Source organism: Cervus canadensis, chromosome X (assembly GCF_019320065.1).
Source record: "Cervus canadensis isolate Bull #8, Minnesota chromosome X, ASM1932006v1, whole genome shotgun sequence".
In the NCBI taxonomy this organism is placed as follows: domain Eukaryota; kingdom Metazoa; phylum Chordata; class Mammalia; order Artiodactyla; family Cervidae; genus Cervus; species Cervus canadensis.
In genome coordinates, this window is record NC_057419.1 from 18,533,148 (window position 1) to 18,554,907 (window position 21,760).

The 21,760-nt window shown below is 41.9% G+C and overlaps 1 protein-coding gene across 4 annotated transcripts in view; it reads right to left on the minus strand.

Annotated features, from left to right (window-relative positions):
- Positions 1-20,160, minus strand: part of ASB11 (ankyrin repeat and SOCS box containing 11) — a 29,843-nt gene extending 9,683 nt beyond the window's left edge. The window contains exons 1-4 of one of the 4 annotated variants that reach the window (XM_043459589.1): positions 19,935-20,158; positions 11,433-11,512; positions 6,059-6,166; positions 1,684-1,834 (exon numbers count right to left, since the gene is read on the minus strand). In XM_043459589.1, coding sequence (XP_043315524.1) covers positions 1,684-1,834; positions 6,059-6,166; positions 11,433-11,512; positions 19,935-20,115 — 520 coding nt within the window. In that variant the 5' untranslated portion in view covers positions 20,116-20,158. Of the gene's footprint in view, positions 1-1,683; positions 1,835-6,058; positions 6,167-11,432; positions 11,513-18,860; positions 19,074-19,934 lie in introns of those variants that run through there. The other 3 variants (XM_043459590.1, XM_043459591.1, XM_043459592.1) reach the window with 3 other exon arrangements.
- Positions 20,161-21,760: the final 1,600 nt, after the last annotated feature.

The following is a 21,760-nucleotide window of genomic DNA, read 5'->3' on the forward strand; positions in this document are numbered from 1 at the left end:
AAATAACAGATTAAATTTTGCTTCGAATCAAAATTTAAGACATTTTAAACACTTTTATTTCATTTCCAAAGTAGACTATTTCCCTACAACTTAAAGGACTTACTTTAAGTTTGGGAAATAATCAGCATCAATTATTAATCAAGAAATGTTTATTAAATATGTACAGGACATCAAAACCATAGAGATTTTGCATTGAGATTTGGGGATTATGTACCATTTATAGTGTGTGTGTGTACGCGCTCAGTCATGTCTGACTCTGCAATCCCATCAACTGTAGCCCACCAGGCTCCTCTGTCCATGGGATTTTCCAGGCAAGAATACTGGAGTGGGTTGCCACTTCCTTCTCCAGGGGTTCTTCCTGGCCCAGGGATCAAACTGAGTCTCCGGCACTGCAAGAGGATTCTTTACCACTGTGCCACCTGGGAAGCCCTATCATTGATAGTAATCCTCTGCAAAAAAATAATAATAATAATTTTACCAAGTGACAGGTTTAACCACCTAGGAAAAATCTTTCACTATTGCCTTTTGAAACACTTAAATCCTCATTATACCAGCAAAAATCGCTGTTCTACAGTGTTCTAACTTCTCCATTTTATTTCCTTTTTTTTTAAATTAAAACTTAAAAAACTTTGGCTGTACTACACAGCTTGCAGGATCTCAGTTCCCTGACCAGGGACTGAACCCAGGCCCCAGCAGTGAAAGAGCTGATGCCACCTAAGCACTATGCCACCAGTGAACTCCCTCTGCTGTATTTCTGATCTCAATATAAGAGAACATCTCCACTGCTGGTTAACAGAAATGTTCTTCTTTGGGTGTTACCTCTGACAAATGGTGTTGGCCTTTTGATGGCTCTTCTTGTTCACGTCTAGTCTATGCACATAGTTATCTATTTGGCTGAATCAGGTCTTAGTTGTGGCATGCAGAATGTTTAGTTGCAGCACATGGATCTAGCTCCCTGACCAGGGATAGAACTCAGGCCATCGGCACTGGGAGCTCAGAGTCTCAGTCACTAAACCACCAGGGAAGTCTCTGCACATCATTTTCTAATTCCTTAATTTTACTCTTTCCACCATTTCTATGAGAATATAGAAATCTAGAGTCCATTCAAGGTATCCAATGGCATGCTTTTTAAAGCTGGAGCGTTTTTTTTTCAAGAACTAATGACCTTGAGAGCCATCAGCTCATCTAGAATATATTGCTTGTTGTGGACAGTCACCTTTAATCTTCCATTAGAGAAACGATTAGCCTGGGCTTTCAGACACTTTCACAATCAATTTTATGGTCGTGGTTGATGTTTTACGGACGTTGGGGCATGAGCTGTTCTTTTCTAGTGAGGACAGAAACAGAAACACAGCACAACTCATGAAGTTACCCCTGTATGCTTAACTCCACCAGCTCCCACCCAAACACCAGCAAAGAGCCTCAAGTAAGGCCGACTGAGAGACCGAGCCCAGGAAACAGGACGTCTGAGGCAGACAGCCATTCCCAGTTCTAAGAAAAGCTATGTCACTCCCCGGTGTTATTTCCTATTGAAGTTACTGCTGTAGGATTAACTAAGCCACACCTAGTCTACTGGTGAAGAAGGTCTGGGAGATCCTTGCAAGGTGAACACTCTACCCTTGATTCATGCAGACTGAAGGGAGCCCCCTCAATGTTCTGTGTGTGATGTGATGCCTCATTTACCTCTCTTCACTGCTTCGTGGATGGGTGAGGCCAGGTGCACCTCGAGCTGGGCCTTGGCGCCAAACTCCAGCAGCACGTTGACACACGCAGCACTGCCACTGCAGCAAGCATTGAAGAGGGGCGTGGCTCCATGAACTGTCACCCCATTGACCTAACGAGGGGCAAGGAGAGAACCAGACAGTTTGCTATTTCTTTCTCACCATCTCCCAGTGTGCATTCCTATGTATCTGCATGGGGAAGCATGCCATGCTGGTCAATGAGCGAGACAACTCTATGTCCTTACGGTATTGTGTTTTTGAGGTACCAGAGGTCTATCAACTGTCCCCTATAAATAGCATCACAAGTGGGGCAAACAGGGACAGTTTTTTAAATGTATTCAGAGGTACTCAAGAGCTTCTTAGGAGCCTCCTGGCTATTGAGGAGTGGTCCTATATTGTGGCGTAGAACACGGTCTCTGGAACAACTATGGCTTGTATTCAGATCCCAGCTCTCTTTATGTGCTCAGAGATCTTGCTTGGGATAGTAACCTCCAGTGCCTGGGTTTCCTTACTTGTAAAATGAGGACCATAAAATAAATGACCTCATGAGGTTACTGGGTGGATCAGCTGAGTTCCTATATGGGAAACACCTAGAACATTGCCTGGTGCCCAAGAACATTGCCTGGTGCCCAGTAAGCATTCAATAAACACTTGCAACAACAATTATCTCCACTTTCCATTCATATGGAGCTGACTCCCCCTCCAAATCATGAACAAACATGTCAGGAACAAAAAGTACAACAGAAATCATCTAGCGTAAGGTCCCAGAATCTGTGCTTACAAAAAAACCTCCTCAGTGATTCCCCCATAGTTCTTTCTTGCCACAGATTTCCTTTCTGGTCTATTATAATCCACACAAATTGCATATGCCAAAATGACTCCTGAAGAGATTGTGACCAGGCAAAATACACAAAGAAAACAGCCACCAACATGGGTGTCTTAACATAGATGTAAAGAACAGTCTTTTGGACTCTGTGGGAGAAGGCGAGGGTGGGATGATTTGAGAGAATAGCATTGAAACATGTATATTATCATATGTGAAACAGATCCCCAGTCCAGGTTTGATGCATGAGACAGGGTGCTCGAGGCTGGTGCACTGGGATGACCCGAGGGATGGGATGGGGAGGGAGGTGGGAGGGGGGTTCAGGATGGGGAACACATGTACACCCATGGCTGATTCACGTCAGTTCAGTTCAGTCGCTCAGTCGTGTCCAACTCTGCAACCCCATGAATCGCAGCACGCCAGGCCTCCCTGTCCATCACCAACTCCCGGAGTTTACTCAAACTCATGCCCATCGAGTTGGTGATGCCATCCAGCCATCTCATCCTCTATCGTCCCCTTCTCATCCTGCCCCCAATCCCTCCCAGCATCAGGGTCTTTTCCAATGAGTCAACTCTTTGCATGAGGTGGCCAAAGTATTGGAATTTCAGCTTCAGCATCAGTCCTTCCAATGAACACCCAGGACTGATCTCCTTTAGGATGGACTGGTTGGATCTCCTTGCAGTCCAAGGGACTCTCAAGAGTCTTCTCCAACACCACAGTTCAAAAGCATCAATTTTTCAGTACTCAGCTTTCTTCACAGTCCAACTCTCACATCCATACATGACCACTGGAAAAACCATAGCCTTGACCAGACGGACCTTTGTTGGCAAAGTAATATCTCTGCTTTTTAATATGCTATCTAGGTTGGTCATAACTTTCCTTCCAAGGAGTGTCTTTTAATTTCATGGCTGCAGTCACCATCTGCAGTGATTTTGGAGCCCAAAAAATAAAGTCTGACACTGTTTCCACTGTCTCCCCATCTATTTCCCATGAGGTGATGGGACCAGATGCCATGATCTTAGTTTTCTGAATGTTAAGCTTTAAGCCAACTTTTTCACTCTCCTCTTTCACTTTCATCAAGAGGCTTTTTAGTTCCTCTTCACTCTCTGCCATAAGGGTGATATCATCTGCATATCTGAGGTTATTGATATTTCTCCGGCAATCTTGATTCCAGCTTGTGCTTCTTCCAGCCCAGAGTTTCTCATGATGTACTCTGCATGTAAATTTAAATAAGCAGGGTGACAATATACAGCCTTGACGTACTCCTTTTCCTGTTTGGAACCAGTCTGTTGTTCCATGTCCAGTTCTAACTGTTGTTTCCTGACCTGCATACAGGTTTCTCAAGAGGCAGGTCAGGTGGTCTGGTATTCCCATCTCTTTCAGAATTTTCCACAGTTTATTGTGATCCACACAGTCGAAGGCTTTGGCGTAGTCAATAAAGCAAAAATAGATGTTTTTCTAGAACTCTCTTGCTTTTTTGAGGATCCAGCGGATTTGGCAATTTGATCTCTGGTTCCTCTGCCTTTTCTAAAACCAGCTTGAACATCTGAAAGTTCACAGTTCATGTACTACTGAAGCCTGACTTGGAGAATTTTGAGCATTATGGCAAAAACCACTACAGTATTATAAAGCAATCAGCCTCCAATTAAAATAAATAAACTAATTAAAAAAAAAACATGGTGTCTTTAACCAACCTCAGTGCCTTCCAGGGATCTGAGAGGCCTGTGAGAACAAGTACAGCTGGGAGGCATCTTTGAGCATTAGCAACAGATTGGAAAGAACATTCTGGAATCAAGGCATTCAGTGCAGAGACTCTGATAAGATTGAAATATAGGACAATGAGGATTGAATGTTAAACCATTTTGCCTCAACAACTAAGGATATATGCTTGTGATCAACGGGATCCTAAATTATCTTGTTTCAGAAACAAGATATTTCCCCACAGTGCCAGGATAGCCCCCATTGAATTGGAAAGTTAAATAAAATATTAAGATGGCAGAGACAGACAAGGACAGGGACAAGTGTAGGTAAATTCATAACACTCTAGGGATTCCTGGGATGTTGTGATTAATCAGATGGGGAGATGGAAGAATGAAGATGACTTCAGGTTTGGGGCTGCAAATCCAAGAGGAGGAGCTGGTCCTAGAGGGAAGATCACGATAAGCACAGTATCAGATGCACCAAGTTCGAGGTACCCGTGGAACTGCCAATTTTGAGGAATTTTCTATTGATAAATCAAGTTTCTCTTATTCCTCTCTTATTCTGATCTGAATGTTAAATAAGATAATAATTACTGACTGCTCCCTCATGAGACTGCCAAAGACAAGAGACTGTGTTGTTCTCCTTTCTTTGTTCCCCCCAGAACCTTCAAGAGGCTCCTCAATTTCCCACCTGTGACTCCAGTCACCTAGCTTGACAGGAAATGGCCCCCACCCAACCTTGCCCTCAAAGAAGCACAACCTAATGAACATGCACAACCACTGTGGCATCAGGAAAATCACTTTGCCTAAGGATGACTGTTACATTCAGTTCTACAAGTAGAAACCCAACTTCCATATAAAACGCAAAGACATATCTTCATTAAGCACCTAAAAACGTTACAGTTCACAAAGAAAAGAATACAAGGGCTGAGTTTAAAAATGAAATTAACATCAAAACAATATCTGGTGCGAATGCAACAGTGTAAATCATATTCTCTAATAAAAATTCTAAAAAATCAGTATCCGGTAACTAAATAAAGGTCACTGAGATTTTCACAAGTATTAAATTCATTATTCTATTCTGATATCTGTACTACATACAGCTCCTCAGTCACTCCTTGAAAAGGAGAGAATTTTAAAGTTCACTTTGTACTGCTTTTCCATGGTACTAGTTTATTACAAGCTCATTTAGTCTAATTTTGCTCAATAAAAATCATTGTGGGTGTACAATGCTGAATTAAAAGTGGCTTTTGTTCTTTCAAAATTTGTTCTTTTAAAGATTTTTAAAATAAATTTTCCAAGATCAGTTTTCAAATGACTTTCACTCAGACTGTTTTGTTTTGTTTTGTTTTGTTTTTTGCCCAAGTTAATATGAGTTTTGAATGAGTTCTGTGAATTACCTTATCTGAACATTTGCACAGGGACATAGAGGCTGTAGCTCAGTCGGTAAGGAATCTGCCTGCAATGCAGGAGACCCAGTGTCGATTTCTGGGTCAGAAAGATCCCCTGGAGAAGGAAATGGCAACCCACTCCAGTATTCTTGCCTGGAGAATCCCATGGACAGAGGAGCCTGACAGGTTACAGTCTGTGGGGTCGCAAGAGTTGGACACAACTTAGCAACTAAACTACTACTACTAAAGAGGCTGAAGAAAGGAATATATCAGCAGCATTTTCCTGACCATCCAAGAACATGTGCCCAGATGGGCCAGGCCTGCACACCCCACCACAGATAAGCACATTCTGGAAGGTGATGGGTCTTTAGGGATTAGGAGCTGTCCCAGGGCACCAAACCTGCAGGCAGGGATGCTACTCACGTGGGCACCGTTCTCCAGTAAGGCCTTAGCACAGGCCACATGTCCTCCAAGGCACGCCTCATGGAGAGAAGAGACCCGGTTAATTGTTACCAGGTTCACATTGACACCCTACAATTTGGAGAGAAGTGGGTTAAAGGCTGTGTAAGCAGTAAGAATGAAAACAAGGTTGTGGGTCTTGTTGGTGAAGTGTTCACAGATTGCAGATACCATCTAGAGAGGAGTAAAGGCCATGACCAGGGAAATTGAAACATGGCTAGGAGCCTCTGATTCACTGATTCAGCAAAAGTTCATTCAGCACTCTGGACCGGGCGATGTGCCAGCATTTGGAGCTTCAAAGCTTATAACATGGATCTCTCTCCTCTAAGAGCTTAGTGGGGAGACAGAAATGGTGGTGGAGTGGGGTGGGGAAACCCAGCCAGAACACTGCTATTCATATATTGGCTGCAGACTTTTCCACAGCTAAACAGATTTGACAGGCACCTTGTTCCCTGTAAGACATGCACCCTGTTTGGTAATCAAGGACTTTCTGGCTCCCTTCTTCTTCCCCTCATCTCGTACTTCTTCCTTCGTCTTCTTTGTCTACCCACTTCCCCTTTCTTCCTCTGCCTCTGTCACGTGTGGACTCTTTCTGATCCAGGTGGCAGAGTCCCAGGGTGGGGGGCACAACTGGATTTGGCACAGAAGGATGCCGCTCAGGCTCAAGAGTAGTCAGTAAAGCAGACAGTGCTCCCGGGATTCCCGTGCCGTAGTAGCAGTGATGCTGACCGTCACACCTCCACTGACACTCATCTCCTTCCTTAGATCCCAACACCTACGCCCAGTCCTAACACATCTGCCCTCCCCATCCTGCTGTGCTCCACTTTCCTCCCCTTGGAGTCCATGTGAGAGATGCTAGGCTCAACCTAGCTGCCAGCCAGTGCTGACTTCATGCCCTGATTCTATTTTTTTTGGGGGGGGGGCTGCACTGTGGCATGTGGGAATTTAGTTCCCCAACCAGGGGCTGAACCTGTGCCCTGTGCTCCCTGTATTGGAAGTACAGAGTCAGCCACTGGACTGCCAGGGAAATCCCCATGTCTTGATTCTAACAACTTAGCACTTACTGCTTCCCCATGATCACCACTGTTAGTCTGCAAAAGCATTTAGGTTCTGCCAGGACCCAGTCAAGTTGTGCTTTTGATTTCCTGCCTCGTGACCAACCTACTGAAACCCTCCAAAACCTAGTGCATGATCCTGAACCCCAAAGCCCAATCTGTTCCCACCCCTCTTATCAGACCTCCATGGTGCTGGCTGCATCCCTCCGGCGGCCAGCAGCTGGGACTGCCCACTGTGCCTCCCTGATCTGTCTATGTTTATGTCCTGAATGTGACGTCATTACTCTAGAGATGTGCTGTATATTTACAATTGGATATCTAATACAAGGAGGTTTCTTTTCCTTTTCCCATATATATTTTATTTTTAAGAAAATAAAAATTACAGCATGTTAAAAAGTAGTCCACAAGAAATTTCCTGGCAGACCAGTGGTTAGGGCTCCGTGCTTTCCTGCCAAGCGCCCCCTCCAACCTTGCTCCCAGTTCAATCCCTGGTCAGGCAACCAGAATCCCGCAAGCCCTGGAGCTTGGGCAAAAAAAGTCCACAAGGTGGCAGCAGTGTGCTAGGAAAAAGACACTGATCCCGTGCAAACTCTCAGAATCCCTGGACTTGTCCAAAGACAACATTGGAGAAGACTCTTGAGAGTCCCTTGGACAGCAAGATCAAACCAGTCAATCCTAAAGGAAATCAGTCCTGAATATTCATTGGAGGGACTGATGCTGAAGCTCCAATACTTTGGCCACCTGATGTGAAGAGCTGACTCATCAGAAAAGACCCTGATGCTGCGAGAGGTTGAGGGCAGGAGAAGGGGACGACAGAGGATGAGATGGTTGGATGGCATTGACTCGATGGACATGAGTTTGAGCAAGCTCCTTGAGTTGGTGATGGAGAGGGAAGCCAGGTGTGCTGCAGTCCATGGGGTTGCAAAGAGTCGGACATGACTAAGCAATTGAACAACAACAAGAAATAGTGGATGGGCCTGGAAGATGAGCTACAGTGAATCACATGAGAAAACAGAGGAGCAGAGTTCAAATTACTGATAAGATTTGAGGTTCCCAAGCTGTCGGTGACAGCCGGTGTGATCATCATAAGCTCCCGATCCTTAATGTTTTGCTCATAGCACATCAAACTATCTGTATGTAAAACAGAGTAGAAAATAGAATAATCCAATGTTTACCAGTGTGTAAGGGTAAATAAGTGGGGATGTGCTATGAAAAAGCTGAAAAATTCTCCATGAAGAATGCTCTTTACATTTTGAAGGATACTATAGTAACCAACATGCTTTTGAAGTACAGTTAAAAATAAAGTGCTAAAAGCAATGTGATAGCCTGGACTGGATCCTGGAAAAGAAAAGGGAGCTTAGTGGGAAGACTGGTGTCATCCCAGTAGCCTGTAGTTTAGTTAGTGGTGTTCTACTAATGTTCATTTCTTATTTTTGACTAGTTACCAGGGTTATGTACAATATGAACAGGAGGGAAAGTTGGGTGAAGGGTATGCTGGAATTCTGTGTACTATCTTCACAACTCTTCTTTAAAAGTGTTCTAAAAGAAAAAGTATATTGACTAATTGGAGTAGGAAATGGCAACCCACTCCAGTAGTATTCTTTCCTGGAGAATTCCATGGACAGAGGATGGTTACAGTCCATAGGGTCATGGGGTCACAGAGTCGGATCAGTCTGAGTGACTGAGCACACATGCACAAAAAAACTAACAAAAATATTGAGGTGGGGAGATTGGAGGAAGGAAGTGAATGCAAGACTTTTCACTGTGTACGTTTTTCTGTCATTTTAATTTTCCTTTTCTTTTTTCGTCTGTGTGGAGTCATGCATGACTCCAGCCCCCAACCAGGGATCGAACCCATGCCCCATGCACTGGCAGTGCAGAGTCTCAACCACTGGACCACCAGGGAGGTTCCAATCATTTTAATTTTTAAGTTATGTAAATATGTCACATATTAAAAATACTCCAACCAAGTAACATTTTAAGTGCTTAATGACTGAGGAGGAGGAGAGAAATAGATGACATAGATTAAGAGGTACCAACCTTCCGTTACAAAACAAATGAGTCATGGGGATCAAACGTACAGTATGGGAAATATAGTCAATAATTCTGTGATATCTTTAGTGACAGAGGGTAACTAGACCTCTCATGGTAATTATTTTGAAATACAAATATTTTGAATATACATTTGAAAATACATTTGAAATATTTTGAAATACAGAAAGAGCAAATGACTATGTGGTGTAATAGGAACTATTACTATAACACTATAGTGTTGTAGGTCAATTATACTTCAAAAGCAAATGAACTTACAGAAAAAGAGATCAGATTTGTGGTTACCAGAGGAGAGGGTGGGGTTGAGATTTGGATTGAGGGAGTCAAAAGGTACAAACTTCCAGGTATAAGTACTAGGGATATAATGTACAACGTGATGAATAGAATGAACACTGCTGTGTGTTATATGTGAACGTTAAGAGAGTAAATACTGAAAGTTCTCATCACAAGGGAAAAAATTTTTTTAAGCGTGGGATCTATGTGAGACAACAGATGCTCACTAAACACTGTGGTAATCATTCCATGATGTGTATAAGTCAAATCATTATGCTGTACACCTTAAACTTATTACAGTGCTCTTGGCCAATTATATCTCAATAAAACTGGAAGGAAAAAAATCGAACCAAATAAATTATAAATATTTAAATGAGCAAGTGATAAAATCAAGTGCAAAGTCCATTCAACTGGCAGTACTGTTTTCCTTTTGCCTCTACTTTCTTAAGAAGTAACACAGCTCAAAGGAGAAAGAAAAAAAAGGCACACACACACAGAGAAAAAGAGCAGTGTGTCCAGCTGTTTCAATTCAAAATAAGGAAGCCAGCTTTGGTGGTACTTAGGATGTGGGGATGGAGAAGGCAATGGCACCCCACTCCAGTACTCTTGCCTGGAAAACCCCAGGGATGGAGGAGCCTGGTAGGCTGCAGTCCATGGGGTCGCTACGAGTCAGACACGACTGAGCGACTTCACTTTCACTTTACACTTTCATGCATTGAAGGAAATGGCAACCCACTCCAGTATTCTTGCCTGGAGAATCCCAGGGACGGGGGAGCCTGGTGGGCTGCCGTCTATGGGGTCACACAGAGTCAGACACAACTGAAGTGACTTAGCAGCAGCAGCAGCAAGATGTGGGGAAAAAGTTCTACTGACTTACTTCATCTGTACACACATAGACTCTGAAACAAAGTAATGGACTGTGGATGCTTTCATCCATCTCACAGATACTTACTATTCACAGTGCTAGGGATACAGTCATAAATAAAGTAGCCTTAGTAACTATGATTTGAATAAATCTTTCTTAAGGTGTAAGATCTACCCACTTGTTGACCTATTTCATGTTTGCTCTTGAAATAGTGGGTCATCGGGGTAGTGAGCCTCTAAGATGGCTCCCAGTGATCAAGATGGCTCCTGCCTCCTGGTATTGGCTCACTTGTGTACTCTACTCCTCTTGGGTGTGGGCAGGATTTACTGACACCCAGCTAATGAAGAGAATATGGCAGAAGCAATCAGATGTCACTTTGGAGATAGGCTACAGGCTATGTACTGAGGCTCTCTCATGATGTCTATGGAAGAAGCCAGCTACCATCTCATGACACAGTCCCAAGGTAAGGCCCATGCGTCAAGGCACTGAAAATGGCCAACAACCTCATAAGTGAGGTTAGAAGCAGATCCTTCCCCTGGTCAAGCTGTGAGATGACTGCAGCCCTGGCTGACACTCTGCAGCCTGAACCGCCATGGTTCTGGCTCTGAGAGGCTTGGAGCCAAGAGACTTGGAGCCAGACCCACCCAGCTAAGCTGCTGCTTGGTCTACAGACACCCTGAGAGTCTAAGCATTTGTCCTTCTCTGCCACTATGTTTCAAGATACTTTGTTGCAGAGCAATAGCTGATAAAGGCAACTTCAAGGCTGCTATTATTAAGGCACAATGGGAGAGAATAAGGTGAGTCAGTGCAACAAAAGCTTGAGGCATCCTCCAACAGCCTCAGGGGGAAACGTTCTATGATGCAAAGAAAGACCCAGAAGGGGAAGGATGGAAATGAGCAGAAAATCAGCCAGTTCCCCAAGAAAGGAGAGGCAGGAGGAACAAACAGTGAGTTGGGAGAGGACACATCCATCTAGAATGGTCATGCTGGGACCCAGATGGGGCCAGCAAGACCCCTGCTACTTTTAAAGCTGATTAAGAATAATGCCTGATTATAGCACAAGCACAAAGGATCGACTTTCCCATTTACTTACTTGTGCAATTAAAGTTTTCAGGGCCAGTAGGCGCCCCTGAGCTGCCGCTTCATGAAGTGGAGACCGATCGGCCCAGCAATCTGAAATACACATCAAGCTCAGAGTCAAGATCAGGAGAACTCTTCCTCCTACTGTGAGGAGAGGAGGTCTGAGGGAAGAGGTGGGGAGCTGGCACCTGCATCAGGTGTTCCGGTCAGCCGCTCTCAGGTGACACAGGGGTGTGGTGCTGTGTGTGGACAGGGAGCACAGACCATCTCTCTCGCTTTGGGGGCAGTTTTCATAAGGAATACATTTCATTCAAATAAATACTGCCCAGTGATTGAATCTAGTAACTCCGAATAGGCAAAGTGAAGGGCAAAGCTGGCTCGTGAACTTTCCCACTTTCCTTCTGCCCCTGCCTCCCGCCCCACCTTCACCTCAACCCTAAGACTCAATATCCTAAATGCCAGAAAGGAGAATCTTAAGGGATCAGGAAAAATGGTTTTGTTTTAAATCCCCTAGATAATTCTTTCCTTTTGGTAATGAAGCCAATCTGTTATCATTATGCAAAATGTTGTTGTTCAGATGACATATTTCTCCAAAAGTTTATGGTGGGCAGTTTGAATGTGATGGATAAGCACGGGGCCAGTGGAGCCCCACTGCCTAGATTCAAGTCCTGCCTCAACCACTATCTCTGGCAAAATGCACAAGTTACAAAAATCATTTGAGCCTCAATTTCCTGATCTGTAAAGTGGGGGAACAGTAATCTAGTATTTAGCAGTTTTTTTGGTCTCTAAGTAGGCTGATAAAGTACATCCATGATGTTAGGTGCTCAAGAAAATGATTAATAAGTACACATAGTAGGGTAGCGCTCTAAGAAACAAGCCTTACAAATATATTCTTACAAATATATTCTTGTAATTGCTTGTCAAGAAACAAGACTAACCTGTTTAAATGTGCACTTGAGAAGCAACCTTGTATGAAACATGCCAAAGGTAATCATCTGTTTTGGAAGAAAACCTATACCAGTTTGCAAAATTTGGCCTTTCTTCAAATAATAACTGTGTTCTTGGTACACTGTCAATCGTGTCATACAGTTTGCATTTAACACAGAGGGTCTATCTTATCACCCTTTTCCAGGTGATCCTGATGGTGCTAAGAACTCAGCCTTTCCCATATCTGCAACCTTGACAAAAAAAAATCCCACCAGATTTTTATTTTCTCTAACCCTTTGGGTTATGAAAATGGAAAAAGCTAGAATGGGCTCTATAGGGTTGTACTGAAATTGGAGCAATTGGAGCAACTGGTGTGAAAATGTGATTTTCAATATATGAAAAGATAGTGCTTACAGAAATATCTATGGGCTGAATGTGGGATCTGGTGACCCATCTGGTTCTCTATTTCTCTACAGATATATCAATATATCTATACCTATAGATAGATATACAGACGTATCTCGACAGACAGATAGATTAGCACTGTCTGTGTTGTGAGGAAACCTAACCAGGACTCCTTGGAGAAATGGCTGATTTCAAAGCTAAGGCAGGAAAGATATAAGATGGGCTACAAATATCTTGTCAGAGTGTTCAATGAATGATTGGGAATGTCAAAAAGTACAGGTGCCTTGAAGGGGATTCCACTGGTCAAATACAGGACGATTTGAGCATGAAAATAAATCATGATTATACCCAAGCAAAAATGGGAATCTCTAAGGCCTCACTGATATAAATATATTAACAGAGAGAAGAGGAAGCTCTTCTCATAGTAGAACACCAACTTAAGACACATAGGAGAAATCATAAAATCGACCTCAAATGTTCTCCCCACAGAATAATTATACAGTTATCAAGGGAACAAGGGTAGGTGTACAGTTGAACAAAATTGTAGGCACCACCTTGCCTGGGGGGATCAAAGTTAACCTGAGAAGTGATGGAACCAACTGGCACAGTGTACCATCTGAGGGAATGCGACAAGCCACGTCACGTACTACAGGAGGGAACACAGTGGAAAGAACACAGCGTCGCTTGGAACATTCCTGCTCAAAATGCATAGCCTGTATTTAATTATGAGGACACCAAGAACCAACTCAAAATGAGTGACAGTCTCAAAAATAATTGGCCTGTAACCAGACTGAAGGAGGCTGATGGGACACAACATCTAAAGACAATATGGGTGCCTGGATTGGATCCTTTTGCTAGAATGGGCTCTACAGGGTTGTATTGAAATTGGCACAATTAGAGCAACTGGTATGAAAATGTGATTTTCAATATATGAAAAGATAGTGCTTACAGAAATATCTATGGGCTGAATGTGGGATCTGGTGACCCATCTGGTTCTCTATTTCTCTACAGATATGTATCTATATAAAGGATTATTAACGGGACAGTTGGATAAATGTGAATGTAGGCTGGGCAAAGAGAAGTGGGAATTATTTGTACCACTTTAGTTCCAAAATAAAAAGTGTATCTATTTATATCTATCTCATCTATCTAATCACTGGTGAATTGCATATTCCTGACATGTAGAATGCTTTTTCTAATAAGAAAAACAGACCGAAAGTTTAACCTGAAAATATGTTTTTATCTCCGCTTGTTCTTGAGTCAGTTAAGCTGATGAGTGGATTTTTAAATCTCTTTGGACACTGATCATTTGCATAAACTGGGAATAATGAGATAATGTAAGCAAAGAATCCTCAATAGTCAGCCTTGGTTTTCTTTGACTACATCTCCATCTCCATCTCATCGCACTCGGAGATGGACAAGCACTGGGCTTGGCAGGGTGGTCTTCCCCTTGGATGGCAACTCAGTGCCCTGGCCAATGTAAAAGGCAAACCCGCAGCCATGGCTTGTTATTCTTGTGTCCTAATAATAACCAGTCAACCTGAGTCACCTGAAGGCACTCTTAAGTATTTGCTTAAAACCAAGATTTAAATGGCAACTTGCTATTATGAGAATAATTCTAGCAATATTAACTTAAGAATAGCAACATGAAATGGCCTTATCTAAAACTTGCCTCCAGGCAGGCTTTGATGTCCCCTTTCCTGCTAGGAAGCAGGCCATCTTAACCATGATTTCATCCTATTTCTAGTAACTTTCTCTTACTCATCAGGCCCCTAAGACCCACACCATACACACAGCCTGGACCAATCTCTCAAAATGTCACGCTGATGAAGCAGCCAGACACAGAAGAGGATATGCCGCATGATTCCATCTCCACAAAGTACAAAAGGGGCCAGACTCACCTGGGGTGTTTGGAGTCAAAAGCACCATGGTTTGTGCACTTATCTGTATTTATATCCTACTGCAAGAAAGCGATTTCAAAACCACCCGTCTACCGCTCAGTCCGATTTAAACTGTCATTTCCATTCCTCTGCCCACACTCGGCAAGAGGTGGCCGTCTCTCCGCCCAAGAAGGGCAACACGTTCTCACACAGGTCCCCACTTCCTTCTTGACATGCCAGCTCCTCTGGTACCATAGGGGTGGGAAGAGGCGAGGGGGATGGGGACCCACCTTCCCGGGGGCTGGAAGGAGGCCAGTCTTGCCCACTGGGCCTCAATGGCAGTCTTGCTCCTGGTTCCCATGCTAGCTCTCCACACTAGGGCTCCCTCCTAGGCCCCTGCCCTACACACTGGCCTTGGCCACCTCTCCCTCCTCCTGTCCCCCCCATCCGTGCTGCATCCTCTGATGCCGGCAACTCCCCCACCCAGGCTGGCGAGGCCGAGGCAAGCCTGCAGGCCTCCTTGCGATCCTTGGAGGAAAAGAGAACAGTGATCCTGGGCTTGTCTGCTCACCACTCTCCAGTTCTCTTACTCCCAGTTGAGGAGCACAGGGGCACTTCGGTGAGTCACCTGCCTAAACAGACTTCCGGCTCTAAGGTGAAATGCCAGGCTCCCCTCCTTCCTGGCTCCAACTGATCTAAACTGACTTCCTCCTGGACACTCCATCCCCAGGCTCTCAAGACAGGAGGGGACAGTCCAGATGTACAACAAACCCTTTGCCCCACCTCAGATCTTATTTCTGGTTAAGTGGCAGAAACAGGACTGAAATTAAAGGTTTTGAGAATTGAGAAGACATCCTCTTCTGGTTTTAAGAGCTAGTGCTTTTTCCACCCTGCTCATCCTTCTGGTAGACTGACTCATGGGGAGTGCTTTGCTGTATGCCTCTTCTCTCTGTAAACCACAGGAAATAAATCAAGTGGATTGCCTTCAGTGGGGAAGTCATTTCGGTTTCCCAACTGGAAATAAAGCCGCGACAGGGAAGTCACCTTCCCAGTCACTCTGTTTCCCATCACTTGCTTCAAAGGACCTTGAAGGGTATTCACAAAAAACCCTTTTCCAGAAACTCTGCTATGGTGGGCTCTTGTTTTTCTATTCTGATTCCCAACACACAGTCTCTTGCTCTTATCATTCTTGTTTCGCAAATTGGAGCTAATTGTGAGAAATTGAGGATAGAAGTTATTTGGCAGCTAGAGAGTTTTTCCATTCCTTTCAGGAAATATGCATCTAAGCTCTCCAAATAAATGAATGCTGAAGTAGGAATCAGCCCTTCGCTTCTGAGGCAGTCTATTTTTAGTTATTTGGCAGGCTTCCTGTGTCACAGGGCCGCGGGCACATTTTGAAGATAAGTTTACTTTACCAATATGTTTACTTGTTCCTGATGAGGTGTATGGAAAATGTTCAAGTACTTTTTCATTCCCCCCTTTGACTTTTTCTCAGAATGTGATTTATATCTCTGGTTCTCAGGCTCTTGGAATAATTTCATGACAACATCCAAAACCATAGATTTCAAGAACAAAATGGGTTCAGATGGAATACGGTTGTCCAAGTTCCAGGTATTCAAGATAAAAATCAATTATTAATTTTTTGCAATTTTACCCTTCCTAATTTCAACAAGTATTTGAGACGACTGGTTTATTTAAAAAAAAATTGCCTGACTGGTTATCATCTCTAGTGCCCATGGAGCAATATTTATTCTCTCAAATTCCAAAATCATATGAAGGAATATCTTCTCCAACAGCATTGATCAAAAAAAGAAAATTTCAAAAGAATTTTGGATGTGAATCAAAATACGGATAAGAACTTAATAGAATTAAATAATATTTTAAGGAAAACAAAGGTAACTGGAAAAGACATAAGAAATGCCCCCAGTTAATGAAAATATTATAATACAACTGGGTTAAAATGCACTCTCTCTGGAACACTCAGCTCTGGTCAAGAGGTGAACTACTGTCAATGAACATCATTCTGTAGTGAGTCAGAAAGAAGCTTCCTTTGAACCCATTAGGAGTCAAGAGAGTTGAGCAGATGACAGGTCGGGTGGCAGAGCCCTGCCGAGGACTGTTAGTCCCAACGTGGGACAGCCAACAGGCACTGTGATACATAACCACTCAGAGGATGGGTGGGCCGAGGCTTGCAGAGACAAGCACCGACACTGAACAAGATGAGCTGGAGGGCCGGGCAAGAACGGGCTGGAGGCAGGAAAAAAACCGGTGATGTGGGAAGGACAGGAAAAAGGAGTCAGGATGATAAGTCAGGCAGAGGTGTGGCCATCAAATCAAGGTCAGTCAGTCCTTTGAATTTAGAAAAACAAGAAGGACAACTGATTTTAGGCAAAACACTTAGAAGAGAATTCATTCTTTTTTCCAAGGGTGCAATTCCACTATCTCTTATCTGCAATTGTAAAATTCCCCAAATTCTGAAAACCAAGTCTTTCCCCAGTTGTATCCAAGATCCTTTGGCAGCAAAACATGGTCATGACTCAGGTTTAACAACCTATTATTTTTAATTTGTATTTTTGCTTAGTGTGAATATTGATACTTTCAGTATAGAAATATTGAAACCTTTGACTGCAGGAGGCAGCTCCAGACTCTGCTGGGAATGCTGTGGTAATACCCAGTATAAACACTGCGTAATCCTTTCAGTATCCCCTGCACGATTGAATCCTGAAACGTGTCTGGCCCAAGGGTTGTGAATAACAAATTATCAACCTGAATCTACACTTTATTTTTATCAAGTTTGATGACCAAGTTACTGCACTAAATATAGAGCTTCAGTTCTGGCCAAATTAGCAAAGGCTGAAAAATCATACACGTCCCTCAGGAGAGAGAATGTGTCTAGAGAAACATCTGTGGGCTGAAGGGAGGGCCGGTGAGGAATCCTGTGCTGGAGATATGAGAATATCAAAGGTCAATAACAATGTTTCGAACTGCAAAATATGTATCTATTATTGACAAATTACACAAAGAAGCCTGAGAAAACTAAAAACCCACCCAACCCCATAGCTGAACTCAATTCTGATGACTTATTTACAAATGGAATAGTTTAAACCACAAAGAAAGTATCAAATGATGTACTCCAGAATATTTAAAAAAAAAAACTTTACAAAAAATTTTACAGCTAAAAAATGATACTAAATGAGGGATGTGATGCTAGGTACAGCATCTGAAAGTGCTAGGATCTATGGCAGGCTCAACTCTGTCCTGGCTGACGTCTTTACTGCCTCTCCTTGTTTTTGATAGCCCTGATGATAATTTACAGAAACAGAATATGCTATTGGAGTCAAGAAAGGTAACCTTGGGCTGAGATTTCAGTAAATCAGTTAGCTGACTTACTGATTAAATGTCACATATTTTCCCAACAAACATTTGTCTGACCAACGAGCAGCAAAGTCAATTTCTGGTCTGAGTTGAACACTCAGACAAAATTTTGTTCTTGGTTTTTAAAATGTCTAGTTTTAAATATATATAGTATCTGACTATTAACAGTGTCAAAAGAAAAAAAAACTGTTGGAATCATGTAAAAACCACTGTTTCTCACATATTACCACCTACATCATTATAAAAGGCCTTTGTTTACCAAATCTGGACATACTATTATATATGTGTGCAATGTGTAGAAGCAAATGCACCATCCTCACACACATATATATGTATGTATATAGCAAGAAAATCAAACTGCAAAATTAACAGGCACTATTCAATCCATTGCTTCTTCTTAGTGATCATCGAAAAGCATGTTTCTGACTTTTGTAACACCATGCCATTTGCAAATTAAATGAATATTATCCTAGGAGCTTCAACAAGTAAAGATATTTGAGCTAAAGAATAAGTGAGTTCTATTTATGAAAATTGTATTACGGCCCCAGGTTTTTATTATTATAAACCTTTCTTAAGAGAGTACTTCACTGAGGACCACAAAGGCAGAATAATGCACACGAGCACCAAGAGAAAATGTTTTCAACATGCTCTTGCTGATATTGACTATCTGACTTTACCTAATTTAAACTGTGAGGATGTATCTATGAGAACATCAAAACTGTGTGATGAAAACTTTGACAGCCCCTGACTCAATTTACAAATTAAATTAGAAAATAGCTTTTCAGATTATGCTTAACTTGAAATTAAAGTTACTTTTAGGTTTTTTTTTTTTAAACCAAGTCAAACCAACATACCTCCCTGAAATGTATGACAAATATAATCCCCAAAAGAAATCTCTTTCCACACTCCAGGGCTTCTGCCACTTTCCGAAACTTCGAGATTCTTCTCATTTTCCCCTGTTAATTGAAGCATTCTGAGGCTTTGCTTTTGGAGGTCTTATTTCTTTGGATAGGGCTGCTTTCCCTAGCGTCCTTAAAGTTGTCTACTGTATTGGAATCACACAACGTAAGTCTATTTTGAAAAGAGAATCCGGGATGCAAGATGAAATGGATACTAGATAAAGAATGAGGTAACCCTAGAACCCCTACAAACACTAAAAATACATAGGGAAATAAGGAACTCTGTTTATAAATAAATCCTCCTCTTATCAAGTGGCAGTCCCAGCAGTAACAATATCTGATTCATTTACTTTTGCAGCATCTCCCTACAATTAAGGTGCATCATTTCTTAAAAGAAGTAGAGACTAAATTCTGCAAAGCATGAGACTTTAAATTGTTTTGCCCAAAGGTTGGCATTTCATATTGTAATAATGTTTGCTGTGCTTTGCACCGTGTTGGGTATAAATGGATTCAGTGAAGGGGTTTCCCCTGACAGTGACAAGTGGCTAAGCAATTCAAATTGCAAATGACAGCACATATATATATGTGTATGTGTCACACACACGCAGCATACCTATGGCTACTTTAAATCAAATTTACTGGTCAGTCCATTTCCTGGGGAAAGTTTTGTTAGAATGTATTGTTAACATTTGATTAAAATATTTAAGAAAATAATCCTATAAAGTAATTTTGTTGTTAGTAGAAATGAGGTTTCTCAAAATACTCTTAGAAAGCCACTATTCTATTTATTTCTTAAATAGTAACTGCTAATGAAACTACTAATTTGCAGAAAAGCTGAAAATCTTTCACAAATGGGTGCAGTCAACACCCTTTGCTACTTTAAATAATAATTTTTTAAAATAACCCAAAGTATAAATAAAATATTCAAAGCCAAAGTATAAATAAAATTTGTCTTCTAGAAATACTATTCATATGAATTATCTAGGAGGTTTCTTTTAAAGTACTGGGAACAAATTCATGTATTTTTACCTGAAATTTCACCAAAGATCTCTTCTGCTATCCTAGCCGCTTCTTTTCTATTTCCTTTGACGATATAGAAATGGGTTAGGAGCGCCAAGAACACTTTAATTAAAAGCTTGAAGAAAAAAAAAGTAGCAAACATTGTAATAAAAATGTTTTTAAAGCCATAGGAAACAGAACCGTCCTCCATTTTGGCTTACACTCTGTATAGGTTCTTGGGACTGCAAAATTTCACTGAGTTATAATTGGTATCATATGACATCTATTTTAAACCTTCTAGCTCTCTGTGCTCCTGTTACGGAGAACTGAGTTTGTAGATTCTAAGCTAACTGTGATTTGGCGACTGCATACACTGACACTCGTGGCAACGTTAAATGAACGAAAGAAATTTCCTTCGAACCAGAAACACCAATAGTTCTAGACCTACATTCCTGTGTTGTTTAACAAACAGGATTCAAGTCCAAAATGTTTTTACCCCTCAATTCCAGGTTTTACTACGTTCCATTGAAAGGCAGGATTGGAAAGATAGAACAAGCTTCTCAGATCCCGTGGAGATGAAACAAGTTATTTGAAGTTCATAAAAAAGAAGTACTAATATTACATTCTGTGCTTTTGGTGTGAAGTACCAGCTCCTGGAACGCTTCAATATTCTCTTCATTCTGAGGCTATAAAGCCCAAATCTAAAATATGACCAGTTATGAAAGGCTATTTACTCTAAGGCAGTATTTAATAAAAGGCCCAGCTTGGATGCCTCTCCAGACTGGAAGCATTAGACCACTTGCTATAATAGGTTCATCCATGACAAAGTCCCCTAGCAACATTTCTGATCTTTACTTCCTATTGTCAGGAAACGTGGTGCTTCCTTCTCGAAAATGTGGGCTATAGTCAATCATGGAGGACTTATAATGAAAAGGATGAAGATGCCCTAGACTCCGGGTGAGGTATCCAAAGAGTCTATCAATCAGTATCTTCCCTAGCTGGATAATATTCTCCTGTAATCCTAACTCTTCAACATACATCGGCTAGCCAATACAAGTTGGAAAAATAGATGCAGAAACTCGAAGTCTCTTTCATTCTTGGCTACATTACATTTTCTAAATTTCTACAACCTATTGGAAAAGACAAACCCAAATAATTTATAGGAGACAACTAAATCAACCTTATTTAATAAATGTTTGATGCAAAACTATGGGAGTTTCTCCTAGCACTCAGACAAATTAGAATGACTCCCTATGTAAGAACTATCTCCCTATACTCTGTGAAAGAGTAAGACATGAGAATCAACCCCAAGGCACAATACATAACATACCCATTTCAGTGTAGTATCTCCACGCCAGCACAAACTTGTGTGAACCTGTGTGGTTTCCATTGGCAAGGACAGATACTAGCAGACAAGGTTTTCTTTACCAAGCTCAGATTACCTAACCAAGCTATTAAAATACATAAACACAAGTATTTTAGTTCTTTTCATGTTTCTTTCTCCAACTGTTCTGGAAGAAGGCGATCATTTACCCATGTTGGCTCAGTGATGTATCTAGTAATACCTAATATTATTTGATCTTGTTTTGAACTTAATTTTTTCATCTAAAACATGACTGTACTTTTCATTTTACATACCAGAAAAGCTGGCCATGAGAAGCCTGACTTTCGTACTATTTAAGAGATTATCTTTACTAAATTTGAGCACTACATTTGAGATGGGCGTAGAAGGCTACTGAAAAGATGAGTTAACTCACAGTATCTTGTAAAGAAGGCAAAGCCATCTAGAGCATCAGGGTTTCTAAGCCTCGGCACTACTGACATTTTGGACCAGATAATTCTTTGGTGTGTGATGC